Source organism: Maniola hyperantus, chromosome 6, assembly GCF_902806685.2.
Source record: "Maniola hyperantus chromosome 6, iAphHyp1.2, whole genome shotgun sequence".
Taxonomy (NCBI): domain Eukaryota; kingdom Metazoa; phylum Arthropoda; class Insecta; order Lepidoptera; family Nymphalidae; genus Maniola; species Maniola hyperantus.
Window position 1 is genome coordinate 2,567,297 of NC_048541.1, and position 19,848 is coordinate 2,587,144.

Genomic DNA, 19,848 nt, shown 5'->3' on the forward strand with positions numbered 1-19,848 from the left:
GGGGGGGGCGCACACCCGCACGTCTCCCGCGCTCGCCTGCACCGTATTAGCCGGTGTAGATGTCGCAGGTATATTGTCAAAGCCGTGATATTATAATTAAACGGTAGATTGTCAATCGACTTCATTTCTTACAATTTAACGGCCTGGTTTTAGTGATATTGTAATGTCACGGGCTCATTATAGTGACATTATAATAAATCTAGGTATATTGAGTGAAGTTGGCAGTGGGAGGCGTCGAGCGTTCTGATTGGTCAGAAAGTCCTCCAGAAAAGTGTCATACTACGTGACTTATTACTTTCTCTGATACTATTACAATAGTTTGTGATTTTTTAATCATAATTTTATGATTGCAAAATTGACATTAGAAACGGACCAATCAGAGACTGCCTCATAATCTAACGACCAGTGAAATTGTCAAAATATAATTGCCTTACAATATCACTATAGTGTCCCCGTGACATTACAATGACACTAAACCCAGAACGTTAAATTGTGAGAAATGAAGTCGATTGACAATCTTCCGTTTAATTTTAATATCACTAGTGAAATTGTAATATTACTGATTTGACAATATACCTGCGACATATACACCTCTACCGCCAACGTCGATACGTTTATAAATAGATTTTTTTCATATTATATTCGTTCATTATTCTGTAAATTCTTTGAACTATAAAATAACATCGCCGCCTTATACGCCCGAAGAGATCAAAGGTGCACTAAACGTGCTTCCATCGGCGTTAAGTTACGCACACGTGCTGCACAGAGCACATCACACAACACATTATAAACTTTAATGTATAGTAAATAGAGTGTATATTATATCAGAGTGATATGCTGTGGCTTACCGTGCCGAGTTAGCCTCATTTAAACTCGCTCGCCTGCAACTTGCGTAGGTTTGGTAAAAGGTGTTTATGTACATACACATACATGCATATGCATAAGATTGTATATCATGTTTAGGTACGTACCATCTAACATTTATTTTATCGTATTCGATATCGTATGCAATGATTTATATCTGTGTTCGATTACATCTAACATTTACCGCTATAGTTAACTTAGAAAGGAGATGGAAGGTAAATAAATATACCTAGCTAAATCAATTTTAGATTCAATGTAAAAACAGAATTAATGAACCAAAAGATATAGGTAGGTCCTACCTACTGTGTCGTAAGATTGTTCTATTCAAAAGTGTAAAATAATGTACATTGAAATAAATCTGTAGATATTGAATCTTGCTAGTTGTATTTAAAAGTCATCTTTTTTTTCTAAAAAAAACTAAGCAAAGTTAAACGTAAATGAAAATATCCAAATGCTATAAATATTTGCCGTTTAGAAACTCAAAACAAAACTACGTTACAATAGGTAGGTGCTTACTTTGTAATAAAAAAAAAGGTGAATAGTTATTTTATTCGGACCTTTTCGTTGGAACGACACATTGTAGACACTGTTTGTTGGATTAGCTTTTAAGGAATGTGTTTTTTTTTTGTAAATGTTTGTGTTTAAAGTGTGTTAGATTAACTAATAAATGTATTTCTATTCTATTCTATTTGTAAAAAATATTTTTTGAATTGAACTCAAGTACAAAATAAATTAAAATCTGTTCGCACAGAAAACTTAACAAAATATTGAAAACCGTGTTCCGGGAAACTAATCAACTCACTTGCCAGAATAACTAGGTAGGCACTTGAGTTCCTTTCAAGTTGAACTTTCCTGTAATAAAACTTTGACTTCAGGTACTCCTCAAGTCTTATCTTTAACTGTTATTGCTTTAAACTTGAACATTTTGGTTACTTGTTAAATCGGTTCTAAAAAGTATAGTTTTTTTAGGGATTTTAGTTTCACAGTAATTGTTTATTCTCTATACTCTTTTAACTTATAAATTCTGTAATATTTCCATTTAAATAGTGTGGTCTTTTTTACCCAGTAGCGATGTCGTGTAGGGGTGCAGCTTATGTAGATTGTAGGGTTACATTTTTACACAATTCTCCTACTAAAAGCTCGACGTTTTTAAAAATCGCTGCTGTTGTTATTTCGGTATATTTATTTGTGGCCTTGAACTAATTTTAACATTACTTTCCCAGATTAGAAAAGTAAATTGATAAGAATTTATTGAAAAGTCGGTCCAAAACAAACACTTTATTGTAACAAAATGTATATACAATAAGTATTTTGTATGCATTTATGTATATTTTTTCCTTCCCTACCACATGGTAATTTTTTTGTATATAAAAAAGTTCTAGTTGAGATGAGACTTGAGAGGTGCCGACTTTTTCTTTTGTTTGATGCACGTTCCTGTTCATGTGGAGATAAAATTGAGACAAACAAAAAATCGCCGTTATTCGTCGTCAAAAATCTTTGTTGAGTGGAGGTTTTTAATGAGATTCAAAATGAAGACAAAGTATATTGTAGACAACTATTTTAGTTGGATTTTAACAGTTTCTTGTGGATTCCGTGAAACACAAACATCAAACAGTCCGCTTGTAAGTTTTGAAAAATACTACCGGAGAGGTGAAATTTTCTATAATATGTATCTATATGTACCATGTACAAAATATTGAGCATTCATAATTTAATTTATTACAAAAGAAAGGACTGTACAATAGTGACTCAGTAGAGTCAAATAGAGGCTGTTTACTGTAACAAGAAGTGAAGAAAATTGTAAGAGTAAAAAGTAGACGTAACGAAAAATCTCAATAACTAGGTAGGTAATGTCCCTGTCCAGTTTTACTTTATTTTTCTTTTTTGTTACAACTTTCTGGCACAAAAAAAATAAATAATGACTCATTTTATATTTTTTTTATTTGTATCTTAAGCTTAAAAGTGAAGCAAAGATATTTTTATGCTATGAGCAGAAGTACTTTAAATAAATCAATTTCCTGTAAATGAAAAACAATAAGCAACAAATTGTTTTATGGAGTCATTGTAGGCACCAGTAGGTACTCGATCTCCATTCGCGTCGGCTCAAGTAAATTGCCTATCTGCCCACTTCACCCGTTGTAATGGATTTGTCAACAAGTAACTCAATACGCTGAATTGAATTACCGAGACCGACTGCGTTTGCACACATTTTAAAGGCCTGGACAGAAATAAAGCGTGGCGGTAGCGGTGCGACGACAGAGTGTCCAATGATAATAATAATAATAATAAAATAAAATAGTCATTTATTTAGGCAACTTGAACCCATTTGGACATACATGCATACAATGATGTTCCTGGAAGTTGTTATTTACAAGAAACTATATGAATGCGTTCACACTACAAAGCATTTTGTATCTGTTTCAGTCTTTCAAAGTCTGGACAGACATAGAGTGCGACCGGCGGCAGCAGCGCGTTATACTGCAGAGCGCGATTGTGGCTGCAACGCAGCTGCTATATGAGTGTTTGCCATTGTGAACACATGCACACACATGCCGTCAGAAACTGTGTACTGGCTGATTTATCGATCTACTAACTAGTAGGTACAAAATGAGACGCCACGTGGACGGTGAGAGTGTGTGTCAGTAAACCATCGCTGTACTAACGTCCAGCGCTCATTTTGCCTCATTGCATGGAATTGAATAAAGGAAGTTACACCATTCGCACGTTCCTTGGATAGATACTTCTAGTAGCCAAGTTGTAGAGATGTAGCTGTCGCACCTTGTTTGTCTAAGCCTTAACCGAGACCCACTGCGTTTGCACACTTTAAATATGTATTTTATAATTGGATATCCCGCTTCAAGGGTTCGTTCTCGTCGGGAATAATGGAACGACGCCGCTATCGACTTTTCTTTCTTTGTTGCTAGTTTGATCAGTTAGGGTTCGTGAACGAGCAACCACTATTTCGGTCTAACTCAATAGGTATCTGTTGACTTTACACATCATTATCATCAACCGATCGACATCCACTGCTGGACATAGGTCTCTTGTAGGTACTTCCACACGCCACGGCCTTGCGCCCGCCTGAATCCTGTTCGTTTGCTCGCTATCTCTATTTAAAAAAAAATGCTTTTTTTTGGGAAAAGGGCGACAGCATTGCGAAGAACTATTCCTTAGCTTAGAGTGCTTAGAGTTGTGGAGTGTGGGACTGCGGTACAGTTGCAGCGAAGCCTATAAAATAGGGCAAGGCATGAGAGTGCATTTCCGGCGAGGCCCGCATCTTTGTCGGGACCGCCTCTGTTATCTCGGGCTCGCATACGCCGACAGACGTAATGCGTACTCCGTAATTACGCTCAATGCCAGTTTTGCCAACGAACGTTTGCAATGCACCGTTAGAGGTTTTTACTTCGGAAACTACTCATTAGACATTACTTATAAAATGTTCTGAAGGATTGTGTGGTCTTTCGGCTACATACTGTTACTTACTGCCACTGATGTCGGAAGATGCGTAGAAACGTTTTTTTTTCGGTTGAGAATATATCTTATATATTAGCTTATATCCCTTTCATGCTGACTACTTGACTGCATCAGTTTACACAATAACCCTAGAATAATCGGATTAGATATCCCACAAAGTAGCATTAAAGATGATTTTGTGATCGTCAATCTTCAAGTTTAAAATCTGGCAAAAGATTTAATCCTTTCCATCAAGGACAAGACCAAGACGAATCCGTAGTAATGAAACTACTGACATCCAATACCACAGCTATTTAGTGTGAACTGTGATGCAACGTCAGTAGAAATAGAATATTACAAAAGTAAACATGACTCGACATTCCCAACGGAGCATGTGAATAATATTTGCCGTTGATTTTGTCACTGTCTACATTTCACTGGTAATGAACACGATAGATATTACCAAACTTCGTTTACAAAATATAAATAAGTATTGAGTGTTACAACAACATTAAGTATGTAATTTGCTTGTAAATTCGTTTTTCAAGTAAGACCCAGTAAATCATTTCTGACAATTTGAAGCAAGTATGCTTTTAAATCCGAAAAGAATGGATTTCAAAATTCAAATATGAAATACAAAAACCCTAATGCAATAATGAGAATTGGCTTTTTACCCTAGAGGTTATTTCGTCCCAAGGCAGCGAGAATATTCAAATTCCACCTACGATCGTCCCTAAATCCGTTTATCGTCGGCGCAGAAGAAAAGGCTTTGGGAACTTTTTGCGCGTTTTTTGTCGCCCTTTCCTCGTGTTAATGCCTGTTGCAAGATTTATCACTTCGGCCTCCAGTCGCCCCGCGCCCGATCCAGTCTAACTCGTTGCCACTAATTAATTTAAACGTGTTCTGTAAGTACCATTGCTAAGTATAAACTGTTGTGCCATGTAACTTTATTAGTGTACAAAACGAAGGTGTCAGAACGTTAAAAGGAGTAAAAAAATTGGACATAAGAAAATTATAAACGTGCGCAAAAAACAAACCTGTGAGTAATTGTATGACAGGAGAAAAACCTGGAATTAGTACTTGCCTCTAAGTACGCGACAGGTTGAGATGTGAGACGTCACATTTGGGGTATGAGACGCCCCGGAAACCCGCACGTCTCCTGCGCTAGCCCTCACCTGGTTAGTGCGGTGGGTGTGCGGGGCGTTCCCTCCCCGATTGCCATCTTGACCTGTTGCGTACTTTCTAAATGATTGAGCTGTGGTTATTTTGTTCGTTAAGTTCATTTAGAACTTACTTAACTTTAGAACAGTAACCATTCATTCACTTGAACTGTCTTGAGCGCAGATTCTAAATTCTTAGCATTTCTTCATTCGACCAAACATGTTCTGCATGGTGCATCATAAAGATAATGGCAGTTTCCTGTTTGGAGTTCCATGACCTTCTTAAGTTTCTCGATGTTGTTTCTTTTGTCTGTAAACTAAGTTCTATAGATTTGAAATTGTATTTCCAAAGTAGCAGTAAGTGTTCTTCCTATGTCGGCGCAAGTGCATAAAAATGCTAGTTATTCTCGAATCTAGGCCACATGCCGTTACCACCCGCCCAGCGCGTCGCCGATGCGTGGCCGCGGACCAGTTTTACGTACTATGTATTATCTAATCGTTGCAGCGACCTAGCGCTTTTCTTTGCTCCCTCTTTGTAGTTGATAAAACTGCTATATGTTTTTCAACTAAAATTTGTATCTATTTGTACTTTTGTGGGAATGTTTTTTTTTTAAATTTATAGTTAGCGCTTGGCTACGATCAAACCAGCTGCTGGCAAGTGCATGCAGCCTAAGATACCTTTCAAGAACTTTATCTATAAAACATTCATTTTAAGTATCTTAATTACAAAGACGTGCATATTCTCATATTTCTTGAGTAGGTCCTCTGTTTCTTTTGCATTAAAACCATAGCCTGCTAAATTAATCTATTTTGTAATCATCAGTTTTTTTAAATTGATCTGCATTATTGTATATTTTAATTATTTTAATTATTATTATCTTCAATTTGTCGTCTACGTCAGCCTTAATTGTTCGTAGGATATTTTAAAAAGTATTGTCATGAGTAAAATATAAACACCGAACAGCGCTTTAAACGCTAGATGTATGTAAGATTGATGTAGTGACCGATAGATTGGTAAATTGTCGCCGACGCAATGTCGTCGTTCGCGTCTTCCGCTGGCTGCTCTTTTGAATGCCTCTAATTTACTCGTACTAGCACCATACGAAGGCAATTTAGATATACTTCGTTAAAATTCTTCAGTTCCATTGAGCTAGCTGTACCTGTTAACTTCTTCAATTTTACCGTATTTTGCATCGATCGATGTTATGTGACTGTTCCATTTTTCATTTTATTTTTAATTATTTATTTAGCCAAATATAATTCTACAATTTTACGCTTGACATCCTAAAACACTGTTGAGTTTGTATGGATGTTGATGATGATGGATGATTTGAAATGTCTTATCAAATATTTTGTCTGGATTCTGAGGATACAAGGATATGGAAGGTACATTTACGACGGCACTATATTCAGAATATTATTCAGCTCAGAACAGCGCTAGCAGAGGAGAAATAATAAGATCTAATAAGATTTAATAAGAGATAATAATTAAGTTGTCTGACAAATCATAATCCCTTTTGAGTAAAACCTGTCAAGTTATGTACCTACTAATGGGATTTTCAAATTCTTTCTTTACTTTTCATCTTCCTGATAAGACCTGAACTTGGGCTTGCAAACTATAGCAGAACGTCGTTGGAGTTGCTTTAAATGTATAATTATCGTAATGGAAATTTTAAAGATACGGTGTTAAACGGACGTGAAAATTGACGTATCTAACTACACAAGAATGAGTATACATATGTTCAGGTCTAAGCACGACAGTGTGATTAACATATCCGACGTGTGTGGGCGAATTTACGACAGACAACATTGAAAGTAGAAAAAAAATTTACCTACATAATATATCCAATATAATGAGCCGACAGATCCATTTAACCCTCGCGCCTTTCCAAACTTTCTTTTGATGCAGCCTTCATCTACTCAACGTCTAAAGTATTCAAAGATCCATATGCCAAGTGCGAAATAAGCTACTAAAGCCATCAATATTTCAAAGGAATGGCATTCTAATCGCTATACCAAGTCCCTTGCCCATAAATATTCCAATAGAAACGTCGAAGGAGATATTACGGGGGATATAAAAACGGGTGTCAGTAGGTCAGAGTGAGATAGGTGAGGCGTCACTCCAGCTTAGTGCCGCCCGCCGCCGCCGCCGCCGCCGTCGCGGTGCGCCCCTGTTTCTCCTGACTTTGAAATGCAGAGATGTTACGAAAGACTAGGGAAGTTCGCGGACGGTGGATAAAAACGAACTAAATCACTCAAATCTTCGGCTAACGCGCTGAACGGCTAAACCTAGCCGTTCAGCGCGGTAAATAGCGCCAGTGTATTGGGTCCATTAATGACCATTTGGACGGTGTAAATTTTTTGTAAAGTAATTTTTTTAGTGATAATTTTTTTCCTCAATGTAAACTTATCTTATTATATTATCTTGCAGATCTGTATTTGATGGATTAAGAAATTAAATCTTCAATCGGTAATTTCCTATTGAACAAATTGAACTAAATGTTTAAGACTCGGTCAAAAGATACGTATCGCTCTATTTTCCGATCCCCTTTTGCGCACCTCTATTAGAAATGCAGAGATGTTACGGAAGTAAGACGCCGCGGGTTATTTCCACCCCCTCGAACCCTGACTGCCACCGCCAGGCTACTGACATCAAAGTGCAAAATTTTATTATTGCGTTACCAACTGACGGAGGCCAAAAGCACTCCACTTAACTACCGGTGCTTAGGCTTAATCCCACTGATTTTCCATTTCGTACACAAGAAGCTGAAAAATCTGATGGTGTTTTTCTTTTACGGATTAATTTTTCCTTTGTTTTTGTCGAAACGACACTAAAGAACCGGCGTCGAACTTTATATTTTTTATTATTGCCCGTCCAAAAGTACCTAATTGCGCATCATAAACTGTCGGTCATTAACATTGCACAAATACATATTTAGCAATTCTGTTTTGCTTTCTAAGGGAATAAAATAACAGCTTAGTGCTAATAATGTAACTCAGAATTTGATACTCGTGATACTATTTCGCAAAAATTCACATTCACACTAATTTGGTAAATGCATTTTTTTCTTACCGTATATCTGTTGAAACTTGACTGATATATTGGATATAACAGTCAAGATGTATATATATTACGGATAGCGTATGTTCTTACGGATGGATATGGACTACATTTCAAATACTGTGGAAAAATATTACATAATATCTTACTCCCACACAAAAAGTAACGAATATCAGCTATTAACAGAACCGATAGACCGGAGGGTCCCAAGGTGCTGAAATGGCAACCTCACACCGGAAAGTGTGTCGTTGGCACTTGGCAGCAAGTGCACACATTACATCAAACTAGTCGCAAGGAGCCGCTGGATGCAAGCGGTGCAAGACTGTGGCATGTGTCCAGCAGTAGACGTATCGGTTGAAGACATAGCTAATATTTCTACAAGAAAAGATTTAAATAAAGCAAGTCGTCATGTGAAACATAATATGAATGTTACAAACGAAACTGCTCCTACGTTCAATTGTGTGTCACCGAGAGGCATCGTCCAAAGCAAAAGGGCAAAGAAGGACGCGGCGGGCGTCGCTCCCGCAGCTGACGGCTCGACGGCCGCGGCGATTGTTTGGTGCGATAAAGCGGCTCAGTGACGTAGCGGCTCGTGGTGTAACGTATCAGATTCCTATGTTTACTGACGTCTGCATAACGCTGCACTGTGTGCATTGTATCTACTAGCCGAAATGTTTATCAAATCATTTTGGCTCAACAGCACATTTTAATGTTTCTTCTTTATACTGTGCCCTATACTTACCTACCACAAAATCCATACATAGATTATTCACTGGAAGTAGCTATTTTTAATTATTTATTAGATAATGCCCGCATTTCGTCTACGTAGATTTAGGTTTCGTAGGGTAGGAGATAAAAAGTAGCCAATGGCCGTCAGAAACATGATAAGATTCGTTTTCTATATGAGTATAAATAGCGAGCAAATGGGTGGGGTCACCTGAGCAGAACACCTATTCCGTGATCGGCATGTGAGGTTTGAATAACCCCAAATCAGAAGAGCAATGCTGAAGAATTTAAATGGAGGATTATTTCGGTTGACCAAACTCCGTTCATTCGAAATAATCCTTTCACCAAAGGCACAAGATATGGCTGACTGCTTTAAACGTTAAGATTGTCTTGATAGATTTTGTATGTCTTCAGTTATAATTTAATTACGTGTGCAAATGCAATGCAACTTAAATAAACAACGATATAACACTCAAGTGAATTATCATACAGGATCCCCGGCGCAAACATTGCGAACGTAGTACTAACACATGTAAACAAAATAAACGACGCAATGTATCTGGCCGGCCAGACGTACATAGAAACACACTCAGGGTCCCGGCTCTCGACTCGCGGCCAGTCTGAGTATGATAAATGAACGAGAGAGCCTCGCTCTAATTCTTCTCTTTATTCCTGGTATGCCGGGGACGTCGGAAATATGACAATAATGGAAAAAACTGACACCGCAGAAATCACAGTCGAAATTGATTAAACGGACCAAAAAATACAAATATGAAATGTCGTAGACACATCGATTACACGCTCGCTCTAGCTTGATGTGTACCAAAAAGATGTAGTGTTCTATTTTATTTTTATACTAGCTGATGCCCCCGACTTCGTACGCGTGGATGTAGGTCTTTAAAAATCCCGTGGGAACTCCGTGGTAGTGATTCTTCTTGAAATGTTCTGAATACTAATGAAACCGTATTGAATTGCACTAAGAAATTTAGGTGCGTACCAATGAAGATAAGAAAAAAAAATAGATTTTATGCTATATTATGCTATGTATTATGGTTAAGAGTATTCTTTTTACCAAGCTTTTATACTGATCGCGATCGATTTGCCCGTTGAGGAGTTCCGTCCTCTATTTCTGAAACTGTTCATCAAATCTGCACCAAACTTACATGCAGATAGCTATTATGACGTAGGCATCCGCTCAGAAAGGATTTTTGAAAATTCAACCCCTCAGAGGGTGAAATAGGGGTTTGAAATATGTGTAGTCCACGCGGACGAAGTCGCGAGTATAAGCTAGTTAATTATAATTAAACAATTTAACACATAATACATGTTAAATGTGTATATACCTATGCATTAATTAAGCAAAGGACGGTCACGAAGCACGAACAATAGTAGAGCCCGCTATTCGCAGCTCATAATGATTATTCAAAGGGGCGCGTAGGAACACGTGCGTGATATTTTTACCTAAAACAGTTTTTTGTATGCTGAGTAATTAATTTTGCCCAATGAATCTCGTTATTCATCCCCAGATATACGAGACCTGAAAAATTTACACGAAAAGCAAAAATATGAATTTCTTCACCAAGTCGGGATGAATTCAAATTTAACCTCCAATGCGATGGATTTAAGGTCGAGCGTTTTAAAGGAGATTTAATAACACGCATTGGTATCTTTGTATTCCATAATCTAAAAGATACCGGAGACAGAGTAGCCACAAAGCGAGGCGGTGAGTGCCGAGAATACGCAAACAGGTGTCGACTCCGAGGTTATATTTGCATATAAATAGAGTTCCTGCTTAACTGTAACACAGCCTCGTCTCTTTCCCTCTCACTCTTTATTTGTTAGGTTAGAGAAGTACAGGACGTTACGCCTCCTTGCACGCACTGTACGCTTACCACTCCTGGAGATTCTATTTATGAGCGGTGATGTAACGTACGCAATAGGCTGGGCAATGATTGGCGACCGAAGATACTGTATTGTTTTTGCTTGTACCTCGCGATATCGAAAATCATTTATTGGGGTCTTGAGTTACAACATTAGAAGTAGGATAATTTTCTTAGGGCTTATTTTGTTCTAAAACATTTCCATTCTAATTCTTTGTTTTATCCTTCTATTGTATTGTATGTAATTCCGTTATACACAATCTCTAAACTAAACTAAAAATGACAGGGCTATATGTCTCTATCCTTTTCGTAATTATTTCTTAGGTACAGGATAGTACTAGATTTAGCCCTGTTTTAATTTAGTTTAGTTTAGAGATTGTGTATCTACAACAGAAGTAGCCACATTGTCCTGTATAGTTAAAAGTTACGAAGTGCCAAGAAAATTGTGACTATTTTTTGCAACTCTAAATTTGGATTTAATAACTAAAAATTGTGCTACTTTACTGTGAATTCTTTAACAGGAATCTCAGCGTTTACCACAGTGCTAGTTTTTCTAGTATGGGAGCTATTATAATGTGCAAGTGAAACCGGTTGGGGCAGAGTAGCTAGGAAGTTGTCCCGGTATTCCACGGCCTTTATAATTCCTTCATATGCCAAGGATAAATACAGAACATGTGAAATCGTCTTCAATAGGAGTTGAACAAAATGTTAACAAGCAAATTGTGAGGTGCGTTTCGATGGAATACAGACCTGTTATTGTTTGGGATACAGACCTTTAATCGGATTTAAATGTTTTCCGTAGACCAATTACATAGTGTACAAACTTCAATGGTCGGCAAATTTGTGGTGAAAACAAAGGTTTTAAAAATATCGGGGCACAAAGCCAAGTGATTAGCGGTCTGTTGCTAATGGAGCCGGTTCCTCGTTTGTTTCGTTAGGTATTTTTCGTCCATCAGTTATTAGTGCTATTACATGATAGAGCTTTCGTTCGTTGTTTCGGTGCATGCGTGACCTGTCAGCGCGGGCGCAGGTGACATGCGAACTGTTCATTTCTCAGACAGGCTACATGCGATATGAGTGGTACGTAACTAGTTCTGTTATCTGAGAGCTCTGTTATTTGTGTTCATCCTTTTTTTTGGAGCGTTTTCTATTTGTTCCGTCGGGCTCGGGCCCTTTTTTGCTGGGCTGCACCGTCGTCGAAGGTTCGGAGCGTTTTTACTGGGGCCCGGGGGAGCTGCGACGGGAGAGGGGGTCGCGGCTCGTCCCCTCCCCTCCCAGCGGCCCGTCCTTGGCCCGAGCGTTCACCTTGGCGCGCTGCGCTGCCGCACCACAGGTAACAAAGTTCCGCGAACTACGTGATTTCTATGGCTGTCCGCCGAAAGTGGATCTCGGAGTAGGCATCTCGAGACCCACTCGTCCGGCGCTAATATTACCGGGAATGCTGTAATGAAACACTGCACACTACCCGCGGGCCCGGACCTCCCGTCCCTGCGAAATCTCTTCATACTTTTTATAGTATCTAATGTCCTCCTATAGCCATTAGATCGAGAACACGATCTTCCGCGGACGGAAGCTGCTTGACGTGGTGGTCCCGCATGATTTATTCCGCTGCCACAGATCTCCTGCGTTATGCATCTGACTTTATATCCTCCCCGCGTAGATTTTATTACTCAGTTTGTATAATAAATGTGCCTAAGTACGCTTTTATTTTTAGGTTACCAACATGTTCTCGTCTCACGAGGTGATTTTATTGAATACTTCTATATATCTATCAAATCAACATTGATTTTGAGTATTAAAATTTGAAAAAGTTATAACAAATGATCATTCATTACTGTTTAAGAGTATTGATATTGTTATCTGGATAACTGGATAATACCTATAATCATCCAGATTACTTACTGTGCATCTACTTTTTTCTATGAGTTCCGGGCTAAAGCATTTTTATGTACAATTTTCTGTTTTTTGTAAGTTCTCAGAATTAAGACATAAACTTTTAAGAGCTTTCACAGAATTAAGATTAATGTTAGAGATAAGCTGTAGCTGTGCAGGGGAAGGTTTCTTCAGTAAACCTAAAGGCTCAATGTGTTGTTCTTGCAATAAACCACGGCTTATCTCTCCTTTACTAGTCCTGCGTTGTGTAAAAGTAATAGCTGCATCGTCAACATAAATGTAGTTCTTTAATATTTACGGAATGGCAGTCTGTTTATGATCGGCTGTTGGTGATTTATTGCAAGGCAGTATTTGTGGCTTACGATGTGGAATATTTTACCCAAGTTATAGGCGTTTTAGTGCTTTCAGTGCCAGCCGATGCCTGCCATAAGTTCGTTCACCTGCCCTCCGACATATCAATCACGTCATTGACTCGCGTTTAACGATGAGCAAGTGTGCGTATATCTCATGCCGGAGTGCTGCATACTGCAACTTTTGACGCTGCTTGTGAACAATGGTCGGCGAGAATGACTAGAATTGGAACTGGCCGGAGTCTTCGGAGTACTAAACCCGATGTTTGTAATCTTATCGCATTAGAGGCCGGACATAGGAAGGGCATTAAAATTTGAACGATCGTCGTGAAGCGGCAGGCACGGAGAACGCGCCTGAAACCGGTCGGCCGTCCGTAAATAATGGATTAGAGGTGGGGTGTGCGGGACGAGGCGGGGGGTGTGGCGCACGCACCGGCTGCGCGCGCGGGCCGCGGGGCGGGGGCCTGCGCCTCCCGTCAGCTGTTGCGCCCGGGACCGCGGCGCACTGGGCCGCCAATGCATCGGCGATCATAGCGCACGTCGCCCGCCTCGCGCGCTCCCGTGCCCAGTGTGTGCAGTGACATCCCGTGTGTGACCAGTGTGATCGATCGTGTGTGTGTGATGGCGAGGATGTGCAGTGCGCGACTGGCCAGGAGCTGACCGTGGCGCCGGGCGATGCGAAGTGATGTTACGACATCGACCGAGGTGATTATCTCGGAGCTTAACCACCACGCATGAACGTCGCCGGTCCCTCCCGTGACGATCGTTGCCCGAACCCGATTCCCCGTCACGACTTTGTTGCTATCGGTAAGCGATGCGACGCCAGAACGTAATATTTCGCGCTTTTTTGGGTGCAGCGCAAAAAATAACCACTTCGTCGGGTGCAACAAAAATCGTTTTTTGTTGCATCGCAACAATGAGTCTCCCTTCAACTTAGGGGACCTTTTGTGAATTAGATGCAGACGGTTGTGTTTTTTTGGTCTCTTTACCCATTTTTTAAGTTAAGTTACACTGTCTTAGTTAATGTTTTATAGTTACTAGCATGTACCTCCTAAGTCCTACCAATTTGACGTAATAGTGTCGTTTTACCACTATATGGAATTTTCGATCAATCCTTTACATATTCGCATCATACATAAGTTGGATATTATTTTCCTCTCATAATCTGACAGATGATAACACCCCTTTGCGTCATTTCTGACTCTAGCCACCACAGCTATGACATTAGATTCATGGAATTCACAGTTGTTACGGAAAACGGAAAATTTTAATGAAGTTAATGTGAGTAGCTTACTTAAGAATACTTAAAACGGCTCGAGTAGGTATTGAAAATGAAAATCTTAAAGTAGACAAAATAAAATATGTAAAAGGGCTTGAAGACGAAAAACTTCGTGATGTACCTATAATGAACTGAACTCAGAAACTTTTCAATTCTGATAGAATTAATCATTACAAAACTTGTAGACTGTCATATTGGTGTAGAATAATAGGCAGACATTTATTAAGTAAATTATGACGAAAGAGAAGAAAAAAGCATTTTAAAATTAAAATAAGTACCTAGGTAGTCTGTACTAAATCGAAACGGTAGTATGTAAGTTCCTATGTATTAAAACTAAAGGTAAAGATGAGATAAAGATAATAATGTTAAAAATCGACAAAAGAAAAAGAAACAAACCTTGTATAAAATCAAGATGTAGAGTTCTACAGATACGGGGATTTGAAAAAGAAAATGCGACAATCGTCTATAATTGAAACGTAACAATAAATTGAACGTTAAGTAATTATTAAGTAATTTACTCATAACGTCATTAGCTACAACTGTTTTAATTACTTACAGCGTATACTAGGCAGAACTATCTAATTAATAGGTAATTACTAATTACTCATGTTTAACTGTAACTACATCAAGCACCGCTATCGTACTTATGTTTAGTTACTTATTATTTAATCTTAAATGATAACCATTAGACTGTGCATTTAGATAGTGTAAAATTAATAAGACAAATGACGCACTTTTACAAATATTGAAAATAAATAAATAAGAGATAAAACATAAAGCTTATTTCAAAGTACGGGATATAAATTATATTAAAGTCTGTTCCATATTGGCGTTCTCAACATTCGTAGGAACCAAATTTTAGAGTGAGAACGCCAATATTGACCGGACTATAATTTAATTTATATCCAGTAGTTTGAAATCAGCTTCTTTCTTATTTCTTATTGGTGCTTCTCGGTAGAAAGGGCGAGCTGAACCAGAAAGTAGTGGATTCACTTGACAATTCAAAAACACTTTTATTTATTTGAATAACAACTCTTTTTTCCTATTTCTGTGTTAAAAAAAAAGTGATGCTTAACGTGAGGTTTACGTCCCTAATATAAAAAGTAAAATAAAAAGTCTCACAAATTGCTCATACTTATGTACATGATTTACAAAATGCAAAAAAATGTTTCAAAGTGTTTTACATTTTCAGTAGTAACTAGTAAAACCTTATAGTTAGGGAGGCGAATAGGGGAATTTTCGGCAATACTCGAGCGTGGCAGTTTAAGATATGAGAGATACCTTAGACCTAATAGAACAACCTTGTAAAGTATTTAGCTCTATATGTAGTGACGCGCGCCTAGGATAGACGATCAGATTAGTAAAAAAAAATCGATAGTCTGAAATACTCGAGCGCGTCAGATTAAGATATTGGGGGTTGATTTTAGTGTTTTAAGACTAAATTTAACAAATCTGACGATAAGTCCTTGACGCCGCCGAGTTATAGGGTCGCGAACTTGTAAAAAAAAAACGTTAATCCGGAATTCTGGAGCGCGATTTTTTATTTTGAAGAATATAATCTAAAATTTACTAAAAATACAAAATCTGCCGGTTTCCGCATGACCGGAAGTGTGGAGGAGCCATTTCGTCTTCCGAAAAACGCGTTGCGGCATATAAGTCACGAACGATACATTTTACCAAAAAAAAGTTTAAATAAACAAAAAAGGTAATTTTATTTTACACAAAAAAGGTCTCTTTACATTTTTGTCCAAAGTTAAAACTTTTTGACTTGAAGCATCATAAAAACTCAAACTCCCGGTTTTTTGAGTATATCTCGAAAACTGAGGGTGTTAAATAAATGATATGAAATAACGATAATTAAATTATGTGACTTTTATTATATCTCAAAATTATTTTTTTCTTAAGCTTCTCGACAATTTTCGTGGACTCGGAAAAAGTTACGCGTATCTGTATACAAAAGTATCATTAACATGTACAGTTTCATGTATGTATATTTTTCAATAGCCTGTTGATCCTCAAATTGTTTTTTGGACGTACCGTAAGCAAAACGAAGTGAAGAATTGAAGCAAAAAAGAGGAATTTGCCATAAACATGTAATACAGACTGAGCGCTTCGCGGAAATATGCCGTCCTACCAGTATTTTTCCTTAATTTCAATTATCAAGGAGAAAGAAAGGAAAAAAAAGAAACCAAAAAACCTTTTTCGGTCAGATTAAGAGAACCCACCAACATTTTTGTCAGATTAAGAAAATATGCTTTCAGGCTACCGAGATAAACCTCCCCTATGAAAATCTGACGCGCTCGAGTATTTCGAAAAAACTTTTTTTTTTTGCATTTTAAAAAATTCATCGTAACTTATCGTCGCGCCGAAATCGTCAGTTTTTTTAAAGGGAGCTTCCTTGGGGCCTACTCAACACCCCTTCCGAAAATCTGACGCGCTCGAGTAATTTTTTTTTTGCATTTTTGGCTACTTTATATGCCTACCCCCACCACCCAAACCGGCAGATTAGTATACCGTTGTTATCAGAGGCACTCGGAGCATTTTACTTTATTGTTAAATACTTATGTTTGTCTATTGACCATAACTAAATAAGGAACTTATGCATTATTATTTATTTATTATTCGTATTATTATAATCTTAGTATTTACATATATACAATTTAAATTTAAGTGCTTATGACACTTACTTCTTATTTGATTCTACTACACTAATGGCTACTTGTTTTTGTAAAAAGCAATTGTCTTGCGTTGTCTATTTTTATTTAATTGATATTTATGATTGTTGTCATATGAAATGAGTCTCGATAATTCTTAAACATTAATCTGCTCTAGCTGAACAGGCCGCACGATCCCATAACATAAGTACAAGGCAGGTGCAGTCAGCACCTTGTGCTAAACCTTTCCGGTTTGCTCTATAAGAGAGATATTTTATTTACATTATAAAGTCTCCTGTGTCTTAGGTAACAATAAGGAGTTCCCAGGTTTATCTGCTCACAACATTGTAGTTCGTAATGGTATATCTTGTAATGTTAATTCCACCTAAAGTTATTTTGAAAGATCGATCAATTAAATGTTTAACTGAGTCTAACCAAATTAATTTAGGTATTAATTAATTTTTTAACTACTTAATTGAATGGTTAAGATAATACATAACAATGATCACATGTATATATTTTTTTTTACTTTATTCATTTTTATGAAACATGTTTCAAGAGTATTGATTTTTTTTCACTGTTGCAGTTTTTAACATTTTATGTTGTTCAATTCCTTAGGCTATTTTCTGTTATGTAATTTTATACTGTGTTAGTGTCTGTATTCTTGTACATAGAATAAGTTCTAGTAATAACTTCTGTTCGCAAGGTAGTTAGAACTTGTAGTTCCTTGTTAGGAAGTCATTGAAATTCCCACCGGGTAGCTTGTGTTCGTCATAGTATCTTGGCGGATATGTTCTTATGACGCATGGGTGCTGCCTTAGCAAGAACTACTGGCATTTTGATTTCTTACATTTACCTTTTTCTCTATTCATCATGTACCTGTAGGACCTTGCTGGTAAGTAAGGTCTTATCTGTTTACCTTTAAGTAGCATTAACTTCCTTATTTACTTAATCCTTGTTCTTTTATGTGCCTAAGAAATCAAGCCTAAAAAAACATAGTAACGAGAGTGCATTATTTAGGGCATCGAAATAAATATTCTTCATTTTAAAAAATAGTACAAAGTTATACCTACAGTTACTTTGACAAACAATATTATTCAAGTAAGTTATTGATATTTGCTAATACGTCACCTCATTGTAATATGACTTACTATTCATTATTTATTATTAAAAATAAGCAACTAAGTCGTATCTCAATTATGTACTGACAAACGTATTCATTACTTTGAATCTGTGAATTTTGAAATGTTTTTCTATAGCGGTAACATCTTTAATATGCATTTCCCGAAACAAATTCATTGAAGAGCAGGATGTCACATCATACTTAGAATCAAATATAATATCCCTTTGAAGCTCAAATTACGGGAGTCATTATCATCAATTACTCGAAAGTATTCATCAAACATCAAAGTGTTCTGAAGTTGATTTGTATTTATATACTTTCAATGTCTTTTAAATTCTGGTGCTTGTAATATATTGCTGACAAAATCAGATTCAATAGGCGCTTTACAATGGACGTTTCGTAAATACAAAATTGTAATTCGAATTAGCTTTAACTTGACTAGGTTTGAACGAATTCTTTGTTTACTTATTTTTTGTGCTACTTTTAGCAAACAAACTTGTTTTACGAAGTGTCCAACGAAAATTATTATTTCAAATTTTATCTTCATATTTTAACATGAATTGTAGAAATGGTACAAAACACATAATAATTATTATCTGTCTTAACTTGAATATTTAAAGGAAGAGAAGCGTTAAGTCCTTTTCAACCATTATGAGGATTGTTCCCTTTACGACTTTATCAATTGTAACTGAGTGTAACCTTTTTTTTACATTTCTTTGTAAATCACAAGCGTACGTGATACGAAGTTCTCATTTTTACAAAAAAACGTTATCTCATTTTTATGGCATTAACGAAAGACTTGAGGGATGGTAAAAGCTTTATAAAAAGTTTTTGGTTCTTCTAAACTACTAGGTAGGTACCACGAATAATAAATATTTTCAGTTTGTTTGCTACATTAGATCCTATTCTACACTTTTAAAATGCAGAACTAATTATTATTCTTGTTGTTAATGTTTCTCTCTTGTCGTTTATAAATTTTTCATTCGACGAATAGGTAAAAGCAATAAGGCCATGGTATAAATTAAAAAGTCATTGAATAAGCAATTCATTCAATTGTTCTTGAAAATTAAACTAATTGCTAACCTAAAGTATCTGTACCATCCCTTGCACTTTCTCTACAAAAAGAGAGTATAGTTTTATTCGACCTTTGTACTCATCAATTTTATGCTTTTTGACAATAACTTCGTAAACTATTCAAATTGTCTAGACTCTAGTAGCTATGTAAATAAAAACAAAAGTAATTGTTGGAAACGATTCAACTTGGAGGTAATAAAAGTCTTCGAGCCATAAATTGTATCGTTTAAATTGGCCACCCATCTGTCACGTCCACGTCGGATCGTCGCCTTTGTCGCACGCTCGATGACTTTCTGATTCTCTGTACATTTATCTACATGCTGCCTATTAA

At 37.1% G+C, this 19,848-nt stretch overlaps 1 protein-coding gene across 4 annotated transcripts in view; it reads left to right on the forward strand.

The window, feature by feature from the left end:
* jing (AE binding protein 2 jing) overlaps positions 1 to 19,848 on the forward strand; it is a 213,026-nt gene that overhangs the window by 133,977 nt on the left and 59,201 nt on the right. The window contains exon 1 of one of the 4 annotated variants that reach the window (XM_069499232.1): positions 13,891 to 14,194. The exons of 2 other annotated variants lie outside the window; for them this stretch is intronic. Coding sequence is in view for 1 of the 2 variants with exons in the window: in XM_034969607.2 (XP_034825498.1) it covers positions 14,073 to 14,092 (20 nt within the window). In the remaining variant the exon portion in view is untranslated. Of the gene's footprint in view, positions 1 to 13,890; positions 14,195 to 19,848 lie in introns of those variants that run through there. One more of the 4 variants, XM_034969607.2, reaches the window with a different exon arrangement.